Here is a 12,988-nt window from a genome sequence, read left to right on the forward strand (position 1 = left end):
AAAAATGTCTTGAACGTAATTAATATATCTGGTATTCGAACGAATTGTAATAAAATCCTTTTCGTTCTTATAATTTGTAAATATATGAATGAGATTATTTTGGGTTTTTTAATATGAGGGTATTTTAATAAAATAGCCTATTGTGATCAAACCTCGTACCCAGGGTCTTTTTCCTGTGCTCACTCTCTGTGCTCACTCTGGGGGAGCACCCAGCGTGAGCACAGAGAGTGAGCACAGAGAAAAGACCCTGGGTACGAGGTTGATTGTGATCCGGCTTCGTCCTGAAATCCTAACTTCCTGAAATCGTTTCTTCGCTGGAAACCGACATTCTATTAATTACGCAGAATTCTTGTGATTTTCATGAAAGGGCGAAGTCAGACGCAGCTGGCGAATTAAAAATTTATCAAATTTTCTTTCTTCTTTAAAGACACAAATCATAACCACAGCGTTAGTTACATAATTCGTCCGCCATCTAACACATTGAAAACCTAGAACAAGCGAACTTCCTTCATCTGGTTCTACATTTTGATGATCAAATGCTTTTTGTGTAATCCTGGTGTAATCAACATAGTCTGCGTAGAGACATTGGAGTTGTAAGTACTTTGTTTATCTTTTGTACACTTTGTATATACGTGATGTCTTAACATGCAAGCTTTGCTGTTCGTAAATCAAAAAGCAACAATGCCTCGAAGAACTTAAGTTGAATTGCACATGAATCGATTAGTCGTTTATCACTATCTATATTAATATATTCGTCTCGACAAGAAATAACATCTTATGTTGGAGATCTAGGTCGTACTAAAAATGAAACCATTTGGCAGATGGGCGTTGTTTGCATTTCATCTAATCCCTGACATTCTTAGATTATATATTATAATAAGAGGATAATATTTCACACGTGAATGCAGCCATGATTCAGGAACTTTAACTTCCGGGATGAAAGCAAAACGAAATCTAAACTATGAACTTTGTAGCTTGTTTTTACTTCAATTCAATGTTGTAACCATTTCAAGATATACAGGGTGTCTCAAAAAAACCGAAAACTTTTGAAATCACTCATAGTTAAAATTTGAATGCCGTGTTCACGAATTTTAGCCCGTGGGGATTTAATGCAACTTATAAAATGCTAAATACGAGATATTTGAAATTGTGAATATGATTAAATTTAAATTAGCCTTGTTATTGCTTCGAAAGATGGTACAGCTACATGACCGCGGAACAACGAGTGTTTATTGTGATATTATCCCAACAGAATGCTTAGGCATTCAAACTCTAACAATTACATTGTTATGGGTGATTTCAATAGTCTTCGGTTTTTTTGATGCGACTTGAACTTTGATTCCTCCACAGGTTTTCTTGCGACGAAAATGTGAGGGAAATAAGTTAAGAATATACATGCAGGGTGTGTGTTTTGAAATCAGATAGTTAACTATAAAGTTGAATAATCTATCACTATAATTTATCCCAAGGGATCGTAAACACAATTCATCATGCTCGGGGATGTTGAAGTTCGATTGTTATGACTTATAAGTGGCTATTCTAATAAGTAATAACAAAGAATTAAATGCTTTTTCAAATCCCAGAAGTATGATTAGTTGCACTAGTATTGAAATGCTATTTGCAGTATCTACTTATGCAAATCATGGTGTTCGCGCTTTTTCGATATACCCTGTAGTTCTGTAGTTTATAATTTAATATCAGATATCAACAGAAAGCCCACACATTTTCAGATAGCGTTACTTGGTTACCATGGTATAAAAATATTATATATATATATAAATGTTCTCTGTGTTTATCATACTTATCCTTAACGGGCATATTCAATGAATGAAAATATAATTTTTAATTCCCTTTAATAATTCCCTTTCCCTCACCAGCTCACTCATTACGAGTGCCTAATGTAGATTTGAAACACGTAGTTAGATATCGTCATGGTGCCATTTCCATGGTGACGTTATGCATGCAGTAATAAGGACTTTAGTTTAGGGGTTTCGGGTGTCAGTATATTATTAGCGAGGTTCAGATTTGGCTTCCACTACCACTAGCAGTATACCGCTACCTCTCGCTAATCTATTAAATCGGACAGAGCGAGGACGCTAAACAAACTGCAGTAATTTATTCTATTCAAGTTGGTGTGCGCTAACTAAAGTAAGTCGTTTTTTATCCTGTTGTTTTGATTAGTATCATCAGCTGTTTTTTATGATTGTATAGATTCATGTTTATGTTGGTTTGCGCGCATGCCATAATCTGTGTAATCCTTTTCTAAGTTGTGTTACTTGTGTAGTTCGAACCCATAAACCAAACCTAATTGATATCACACACCTGCAACCATACCAAATTCTAGTTACCGAGCCTCAATCCCTATCGAGAACATTGTATCAGAAAATTGTGCCATTTAACTGGTATTAAAGTTATTGTTTGTGTTATATCTGCGTATGGAGTTCGTTATTGCTGCGCATCATACTTGAATCAACTCTTGGGACTTTGCGCATGTTAATAATCTGCCCAGAGAGTTTACACCTAGGCCTTGGGACCTTAGGTGGCGGTTTAAAAGGAGAAAGGAACACACACACAACCCAAGCCATACATCCATCCAAAGCGTAATAATCAGCTTGAATGTGAGACATCAGTGCGAATGTACATTCTTAACATATCAAATGTCCAAGTGCCATACAACTCATCTCATCGTCGTCATGAACATTCTTACAATGCAGGAAATAAGTATAGCTAAGAATACGCCCTCCCTCGAATTAGGCTCTATAGAATTGTCCTTAAACATAAACACAATGTTTTTAACGCCTTATATCTCACTGAATTGGTACAATTAATAATATAAAACAACAACTTTGCCATAGCATTTATTTAAAGGAGAATTTCAGCCGCGTCGTCGTCGTGTTGCCGTCCTACATGCTTAAGGTCCCTATTAATAAACAGGTTGAAAACGCGATATACTGTCCTTGTCGAAACAAACAAATCGACAGCAACTCTGGTGGAAGACCTGTTATAAAATAATTTCTGCCACACAATCAACACAATCCCCCATCTTGTATCGTCTGAATACGGCTTAGGTATTTTACAACAAAAATATCTCAAATAAGCAATAACCTTAAAGCAATTTTGCAGCGTTTGCATGCGTAATTAGATATGACACGTGATGGAAATATGTGGTCACATGTCACAACTATTTGTATATATGTATATATTTTCGGACAACCTTTCCTAGATCCACTATATATATATATAATTATATATATATAATATATATATATATATAATATATATAATAATATATATATATTTATATATATATTTATATATATATATATAAATCAGTATGAAGATAACAAGTATCGAAATCATGTAGGTATAGAGTGCTCAATACCGTATGGTAGAACAGGCCTGAATTAAGCATATAATATTTCATAGCGCTCATAAACGCGATCAGTTGTTACCTGACGAGTGTGGTAAGCTTTGCTTGCTATACGAAACAAATTTGTAGTAATAAAGTTTTAATGGAATAAACCAGTTTGTCATTCTTGTTATATATATATATATATATATATATGTATATATATATATATATATATATATATATATATATCTTCGATATCAAGAGCTTATCAGCTCAATAGGTGGATTAATTATTTGCATGAGGATGGTACTTGGGAAAGGGAATGATTTGTAGTAGGATATGACACAGAGTGGCAGCCCGCCATGGCAAGCAGAAAATTCTACTTGACCACGGCAGGATTTGATCCCGCGGCCTTCGGTATACTAGTCCGATGGTCCGGGTTGGCCATGTAGCTCAGTTGGCAGAGCATCGGACTAGTATACCAAAGGCCGCAGGTTCAAATCCTGCCGTGGTCAAGTAGAATTTTTTGTTGGTTGCCATGTCGGGCGGCCGCTCGGTGTCATATCCTACTGCAAATTATATATATATATATATATATATATATATATATATATATATATATATATATATATATATATATATTTATACCATGGTATCAGTTTACCAAGTAACGCTATCTGAAAATGTGTGGGCTTTCTGTTGATATCTGATATATAATTATAAACTACAGAACTACAGAACTACAGGGTATATCGAAAGAGCGCGAACACCATGATTTGCATAAGTAGATACTGCAAATAGCATTTCAATACTAGTGCAACTAATCATACTTCTGGGATTTTAAAAATCATTTAATTCTTTGTTATTACTTATTAGAATAGCCACTTATAAGTTATAACAATCGAGCTTCAACATCCCCGAGCATGATGAATTGTGTTTACGATCCCTTGGGATAAATTATAGTGATAGATTATTCAACTTTATAGTTAACTATCTGATTTCAAAACACACACCCTGCATGTATATTCTCAACTTATTTCCCTCACATTTTCGTCGCAAGAAAACCTGAGGAGGAATGAAAGTTCAAGTCGCATCTACAGGGTGTCTCAAAAAAACCGAAGACTATTGAAATTACTCATAACAATGTAATTGTTAGAGTTTGAATGCCTAAGCACTCTGTTGGGATATTATCACAATAAACACTCGTTGTTTAGAGAACCAAACATGTTGTAACGAACGAAAACTTTTTACAAATACCAATAGTGGATGGTGCTGTGGGCCAGAAAAGGACCCGTAGTCATAGCTTTGCTTGACAATTAAACCGACAATTAAACCGCCCGTCAAACGGACAAACATCTCGTTATTTATTGCCGGATCACAATAATTTTATTATGATGGTTTACGAGTTCTTAAAAATGAAGAATATGCTACACAAATTGAGCTCTATAACTATCTGGAGTGGCTGTAGCTTGTGATATCTGCGCACAGTGTTCCAACGTGGCCTAAATTGACGTCAGGTTCATCTGGGAAGAGGTTTTCTATTGTTATCCGACGTGCAAGGATTTCAAAGGCTGGATGACCTGTGAATACTGTAAATATGATTTAATATAGAGGTCATTTAGTCATACAGTATAAATTAATCGCCTGTAAACAAAGAGCAATTTATATGTATATACAAGACGAATAATTAAAACAATTTTTGTTTCTCGCATAAATTAAACATAAACTCGAAAGGTATAGTAGCATTTTTCACTGAGTTCACGAGATACAGTAGCCGTCTGCTGGCTCAAAACCCATTTACGCTGCAACTTGGTAACTACTCGACTTTTTTACCACGTTTTCGACATTCACTTAGAACAAATTTTTAGCAAAACCAGTGAACTCAAATAAGACTGGAGCGCTCACTCTCTGACTTTCCCTCATTAATGAGTGAAGCCAAGATGGCCGATCATGAAGCCTTTCTTGTAGGTATGATCCAGAAGTTTTTGTGGTATAAGATCAAGAAAACGTCTGTCAGACCTTACATAATTTTTTCCTATAAATCACGGATAATTTGAATAATTTTCAAAAGGAAGAATTGGTCCATGACTGCGCCATTTGTGCGAAAATTTGCTAATCATATATAAAAGTGCGTTAACTTTAACAAAGATTTGTATGTAATCCAGATGATAGAAGTTATAGCTATTACGACTTCCGACATGTTCATGAATGCATTGGTATTCAAGGTTTGCAGTTAGCGTGGTATTCAAAGTTTGCAGTTAGCGTGGTATTCAAGGTTTGCAGTTAGCGTGTTGATTTGTATTTTTTTGTATTGCTAAACAAATTAATAGACATTTGGAGCACAGTTGGAAACTAACCCATCATTGTTTTCAAGTAGTGATATTGTTCATCTCTATAGAGAACATTCCAAACTGTTTCAAACTAAATTATGAATCCCCAAAATAAATGAAATTATTTTGGGTCTTCCAATAGAGTATTTTAATAAAATAGCCTGTTGTGATCTTGATCTTGAAATCTTAACTTTAATGTCAATTAGTTCTAAAAACATTTGAGGTTGTTATTGCGCTTCTTTGCTGGAAACCGACATTCTGTTTTTGTCAATTTTCATAACAAAGGGCGAAGTCAGGCGCGGCTGCCTAATTAAAAATTAATCAAATTTTCTTTCTTCTTAAAATACACAAATCATAACCACAGCGTCAGTTACATAACTCGTCCGCTATCTAACACATTGAAAACCTATAACAAACAGACTTTTCCTTCATCTTGGTTCTGCATTTTGATGATAAAATGCTTTTCGTGTAATCTACATGGTCAGCGTAGAGACATTGGAGTTGTAAGTACTTTGTTTATCTTTTGTATACTTTGTATATACGTAATGTTTAACATGCACACTTTGCTGTTCGTAAATCAGAAAACATCATTGCCTTAAAGAGCTTAAGTTGAATTGCACATGAATCGACGAGTCTTTTATCACTATCTATATTAATATATTCGTCTCGACAAGAAATGACATATTATGTAGGAGATTTACGTCGTACTAAAAGTGAAACCATTTTGCAGATGGGCGTTGTTTACATTGCATCTAATCCCTGACATTCTCAGATTATATATTTTGTTCACAAAATTTTAAGCTCGAGATATTTCAGGAAGAAATTATAATAAGAGGATAATATTTTACACGTGAATGCAGCCATGATTTTTGGACCTTTAACATTCAGGGTGAAAGCAAAACGAAATCTAAACTATGAACTTGGTGGCTTGTCTTTCCTTTAATTCAATGTTGTATATATTTCAAGATATAGATCGAGTTTAGCTCTATAAACTACCATTCGAGAATGCGACTTGCACTTTGATTCCTAGCTCTTCAAGTTTTCTTGCGACGAAAGTGGGAGGGAAATGTACAGGGTGTGTCTTTTGAAATCAGATAGTTATAAAGTTGAATAATCTATCACTAGAATTTATCCCAAGGGATCGTAAACACAATTCATCATGCTCGGGGATGTCGAAGTTCGACTGTTATAACTTATATGTGGTTATTCTAGTAACAAAGAATAAAACGCCTTCTCAAATCCCAAAAGTATAATTAGCTGCGCTGGTATTGAAATGCTATTTGCAGTATCTACGTATGCAAATCATGGTATTAGCGCTTTTTTGATACACCCTGTAGTTTATATAGCAGATATCAACAGAAAACCCACACATTTTCAGATAAACATATACATACCTAAGAAACGCCTCTTTCATTCAAAATATCTGACTGCATGGCAACACGCTGATATTATTATTGCACCTCATAGCAGGGTATCCATACATGCATAGTACTTATTGGTCTCATAGTAAAAAAATCAAAATTCTCTATTAGCCTAATAATACAAGCTTGCGAGTCGTTAAAGGAAGACTCGTTCTTGAACTGATCCGTGTGAAAAGCATGCATGCATTCTTATTCATCCGGGCTATATTCAAATGAACTTTCAAATGAGAATATATATAATTATGGATCGATATAGGTAAACAACATAATTGCCAGAAAGCTATAACCACGATATGCAAAATGCTTTTTGGCAAAAGACAACAATTTTATATATTCTTTGTCGTGCATTAAAGCAGCATGTGGTTTTTAGGTCTGTATAGTTTCATGATATGTTATTTTTGCGTTTCTCTGCTGGAAACGGTTGTTTTCTTGATTACAGATAATGATCGAGCTTAGAATGGGATCGTTATATGTAAGGAGATTGACACATCGCATTCAATGAATTTGAGTGCGAGTGAGCTTTTAGTATATAAACGTTAAAAGTTTAAACGTTCCTGAAAGTCTAAGCTTCCTTATTCGAAATATGCTGCTAAATATTTGGGCGGTGGTTGTAACACCTGTAAAGAGTGAAAATTTGCTAATCATATATAAAGGTGCGTTAACTTTATCAAAGATTTGTATGTATATCCAGATGATAGAAGTTATAGCTATTACGACTTCCGACATGTTCATGAATGCATTGGTATTCAAGGTTTGCAGTTAGCGTGTTGATTTGTATTTTTTTGTATTGCTAAAAAATTAACAGTTGGAAACTAACCCATTATTGTTTTCCGACACAATAGATAAGTAGTCATATTGTTCATCTCTATAGAGAACATTCCAAACTGTTTCAAACTAAATTAAAAAAAGTATTAATTTGTCTTGTCGTGAACGTAATTAATATATCTGGTATTCGAACGAATTATAATAAAATTCTTTTGGTTCTTATAATTTGTAAATATATGAATGAAATTATTTTGGGTTTTCTAATAGAGAGTATTTTAATAAAATAGCCTATTGTGATCTTGATCTTGAAATCCTAACTTTATTTTTAAATGAATAATAATTTATATATAATAACAATTTATATATAATTATAGATCAATATAGGTAAACAACATAATTGCAAAAACGCTATAAACACGATATGCAAAATGCATTTTGGCAAAAGACAACAGTTTTATATATTCTCTGTCATGCATTAAAGCGGCATGTGGTATTTAGGTCTATATAGTTTCATGATATGTTATTTTTGCGTTTCTCTGCTGGAAACGGTTGTTTTCTTGATTACAGATAATGATCGAGCTTAAAAATGGAATCGTTATAAGTAAGGAGATTGTGAGCTTTTAGTATATAAACGTTAAAAGTTTAAACGTTCCTGAAAGTCTAAGCTTTCCTTATTCGAAATATGCTGCTAAATATTTGGGCGGCGATTGTAACACCTCTAAACATCCACAATTCAGTAGAGAGTATTTTTTCCACATGACCAATATACTACCGAGAAAAGGGGTCGTCAACACCATTGTAAAACACTATTTGATGATTCTTTTCAAAATTTTAATCGTTGTTTCTTTTTATTTCCAATCCCATTTGAGGACATATGCAAATAATTTTGGACGTTTGTTTGTGCAAACACCACGTGAATTTAGTTTTGCAAAACTATGTAAACATTCAAAGAACGTATATGCAAATAACTTGTTTAAGCTCTGCTTCATCAAATGACACTTGCAATTGACTGACTGTTTAACATACCATGAATTACGTGCCAATGATTTGATGATGATTTAAAATTCAATTTACCAGAGAATCAACAATGGCAAGGCGCAACGTGCTAATGATATAGAAGATTAGTAGCTAACTCCTGAAAGACAACAAACTGAGATCCAGAGGGTATGGTTTATAAAACTTTAACATAAAATATAGCTACGTGACTCAAGTTCATGCCAAAACGTTTTTTTATTGTCATGCAGTAGCCTAAAGGAACTGATCTATGAAATTTAATAGCTGTGTTTTGCAATGTATTATATAACTTTTAATTTATGGTGTAAAGATGTCCCGGGTGCAAATTGCTCAGAGCAATGCTGCATTCGTGTGATTATCATGTTATTTTAATAGGTAGTGTATAGTTATAGTTTTTTGATTTGTTATAATTAAAACTCGGTTTAAAAAAACATATTTTTTAAATTTGTTTGACAATCTCTTGTGCATGCCAGGGCATGGTGCGCTCAAAAAACAAACACATCAAAGCCTTTTTTATTATATCCGTAGTACAAATCGTAAATATTATTGGTGAAAAGCGGCTGCCGAAAACAAAAACAGGAGTGGATCTCACCCAAAGAATCTGAAAAAAACAACTACTACGGCTGAGATCACAAACACACACATTGCATACACATTCAAGCAATAAAAAGCAATGTTAAATCTTCAGGGTGGTGTTAGCGTGAGACCTAATTCAAAATATTCTTTAAAACAAGCTAGATCAGTCGATAAATATACACTAAACGATGATCAGTTAACCCATCCAAATGCGATACCTAAATATATTTTTAATAAACTGATGATAACTGATTACCGTGTCCGTGAATTTGAATTAAATAACAAAGCTAGAAATACTTACGACTCCGATGAGAGCGAGGATGAAGATGATGAGAGGGAGGATGAAGGTGACGAGAGCGAGGATGAAGGTGACGAGAGCGAGGATGAAGATGATGAGAGCGAGGATGAAGATGATGAGATGGAGGATGACGATATTGGCGAGGAAACAGGAGTCCATCCGATGGATGCATTTCTTCGTATTTTTCATTCTTCCGATATTTTTTTACGACGTTATCTTGCTACTAGGTTATCTGAATGTCAACTCAGTGTTCCATTTCTTCTGCCTGATCCTAAGACGGGGAAATCTGAAAACGTCACAATGTTACTTTCAGCTTTACAGAATATCACGAAGTCTTGGAAAAGTGGTTCCAGCAACAATGAAAGTGTACAAGAGGTGTTTGCAACCCTACATCCATTTCCAGTAGTTTCCTTCATCCGTCTCGGCCAACCAACCATGTCGAAATCATTCTTGATCAACAAAATTATGAGTGACGGAGGCAGTAACCACAATTTCTTCTTTCACAAAGATATGGAAGGTGGCGACGTCGAAAGGAAAGTAGTTGATGGATTGGTTGAATTGAGCTGGTATCTTCCTGGGGGAAAACCGGAGGCAATACTGAAACGTGAAATTTGCTTTGCAAATCTTCGAGGAGAGGCTGGAATTTTCAAGAAACAACTAAACGTTCTTTCGAAGATATCATCCATTCTTTGTATAGTACTACCATCAGCATGTCCGGATCAGACCATGCAAAATATTTTAATGAGATTTGTCCGTAACGACACAAAAGTAATTCTTTTATTCAATGAAAAATTAGAAAAAAGTGCAAAGAAATATTTTGACGAGTTAAAGAGTAATTCTGATGGAAAGTTCTCTTTGATAACAAAGGCGAAAAGACGCAATGAATATGACTATCTTCAGACTATACGAGAAGGTATCAGAAAGAAAATAGATGGAGTGAATGCAAGGCCTCTTGTGAAGATATCGATGTGTGCAAATGAATATGACATTCAACTTGAGGACGATCAAATAGATCCAGAGTTTAAGGCGATGATAGACAGCTTGTTGGAAAAGGGGATTGAAAGAATGAAAAAATTAATGACGTTGCAAATACACATCCCAGTATTGGCAGAGTTGGAGCGTGAGATGTATCGTCCAAAACGTTATGGTGACAAATTTATTAAAGAAGATAATAACGAAATATATGAGAAAGTTGCAAAAAGTAAAGAGGCGCAAAAGACATCTTTGAAACATCTTGACAAAGATATTCTTAATTGTCTTAATCACATTACAATGATGGGTGAATTAGAACGACAAAAAGCATTGAACATGTTGAAGCACCGGTTGGAAATACAAAGATCAAATGCCTCGCTTGGCTTAGAACACGTCATCAGAGAACTAGCCCAGCTATACCAAATATAAAAAGAACCACAAAAGACAATGCAAGTGCTGCAGAGGAAAGCAAATACGACTATGCAGGGGCTGCAGCAGACATGTTGCTTTCAGGACAACCTCTTGAGCTTGTTGACGGCGATCACTTTTACATTCCAATGGAATGGTTCAAAGCTGTGTGTACCAAACTAAAAGAGAAAACCAACGATGCGAAAATATTTGTGGTTTCAGTTGTAGGAATTCAAAGTTCAGGTAAGTCGACAATGTTAAATACAATGTTTGGTTTAGAATTTCCAGTCAGTGTAGGAAGGTGTACTAAAGGCGTTTTCGCTAGCCTTCTTCCTGTGAGTGATTCCCTTAAGTCAACTTCAAAGTTTGATTATGTCTTGGTTGTTGATACTGAAGGTCTCAGAGGATTATCAGATCCTCAGGTGCGGGAACGCGACAATGAGCTGGTAGTTTTTGCGATTGGTTTGGCCGATGTAACACTAGTGAATATCAAGGGTGAAATTTCTAATGATATGAAAGATTTCTTGGAAACAGCTGTCCATGCTTTCTTGAAAATGAAGCTTGCCGACGCGAACAAGATGTCTTGCAGAATTGTTCACCAAGATGTTGCAGATCCTAGTGCAAACACAAAATTAGAAGGCGACCGTATAGACTTCATAAAAAATCTTGATGAAATGACGAAGATTGCTGCAATTCAAGAAAATTGCAACGACAAATACAAAAAATTTAATGATGTTATTTCATTTAATGAGAAAGAGGACGTGTTTTATCTACCAACACTTCACTTAGGAAACCCACCAATGGCTCCCGTAAACCCTCAATATGGAAGAGGTATCCAAACAATCAAAAATGGCATAATCGACTTAATGTGCTTAACTAACTCAAACGAAAATGTAAGTTCTCGCCATTCCGTGTCTGATTTAGAAAGTTCTCACCATTCCGTATCTGATTTTCAGAAGAGGGTTACCAACATTTGGAAAGCACTTCAAGAAGAACATTTCATATTCAGTCTCCGTAACACGATTGAATTGAGAGCTCGGAGATCTTTGGACGAAAAATATTTAGAGGTATCTGTGTCTGTGATGTTGACTGGAATGGCCAAGCTTGAAGAACAAATTGATGTAGCTCTGAGAAGATGCTTAACAGCAGTTCAACGAGAGGAGGAGTGGGCTGAGAGTGAAAAAGAAATACATAGTAAAGCGAAGGAACTTGAAAAGGAAATGAAGAAAGCAATGGATTTCTTTTTCGTAAATGACAAAGACAGTACGACTCTTTATAAGTGGAGGGGAGCCATAAGTGAGGAAATTGAAAAGGAAAAGGAAAGACAAGTGACGAAGGTGAAGGACCACTGCTTTAAAACCTTGTTGTATTTGCGAAGAATTCAGGATATTGAAAGAAAAAAAAATACCTACCAGGAGAAAGTTATGGAAAAAGCTAAAGAGTTTATTATTTCAGTTCATCATATTGAAAATAAGGCGAAGTTGGAAGCGATCTTCCTTCAAGAATGGCAACGATGGATTTCAGACGTTCCAAAATTACAGGAAGTGAAAATTGATGTCATCGACGAAATGGTAGGTTTTGTATTGGAGAAGTACCCTGATTCAAGTGAAGATGAACTAGCAGAGTACAAAAATATCATATCAAACTTCCAGAATGGTGGTATTGCTGATCAGGATCTTATTTACAATATAGGCTTTTTAAAAATGTTCTTCTTTGGACGCAAAATTCGAAAAGATTGTATTGCTCGTGCTTCAGCTATTAAAAAAAAGGTGGTTGATATGGCAAAATATTTTTCTCAAGTGGCCTTGGAATCAGGGGTAAGATTTACCCGAGATAATCTCAAACAAATGTA

General features: G+C 35.0%; 1 protein-coding gene across 2 annotated transcripts; it reads left to right on the forward strand.

Moving 5' to 3' along the window:
- The first annotated feature begins 2,133 nt into the window (after positions 1–2,133).
- On the forward strand, positions 2,134–11,238 carry LOC114525973 (interferon-induced very large GTPase 1-like). Of its 2 annotated transcripts, XM_028547446.1 has the most exons (3): positions 6,061–6,185; positions 8,946–9,032; positions 9,411–11,238. In XM_028547446.1, exon 3 carries the CDS (start codon positions 9,556–9,558, stop codon positions 11,155–11,157), a length of 1,602 nt encoding a protein of 533 aa, XP_028403247.1. In that variant the 5' UTR covers positions 6,061–6,185; positions 8,946–9,032; positions 9,411–9,555; the 3' UTR covers positions 11,158–11,238. The 2 variants fall into 2 exon arrangements, with proteins under 2 accessions (XP_028403248.1, XP_028403247.1); XM_028547447.1 differs by lacking the exons at positions 6,061–6,185; positions 8,946–9,032 and adding an exon at positions 2,134–2,148.
- Positions 11,239–12,988: the final 1,750 nt, after the last annotated feature.

Source organism: Dendronephthya gigantea, unplaced genomic scaffold, assembly GCF_004324835.1.
Source record: "Dendronephthya gigantea isolate DGI-Jeju-01 unplaced genomic scaffold, DenGig_1.0 000036F, whole genome shotgun sequence".
NCBI lineage: Eukaryota > Metazoa > Cnidaria > Anthozoa > Malacalcyonacea > Nephtheidae > Dendronephthya > Dendronephthya gigantea.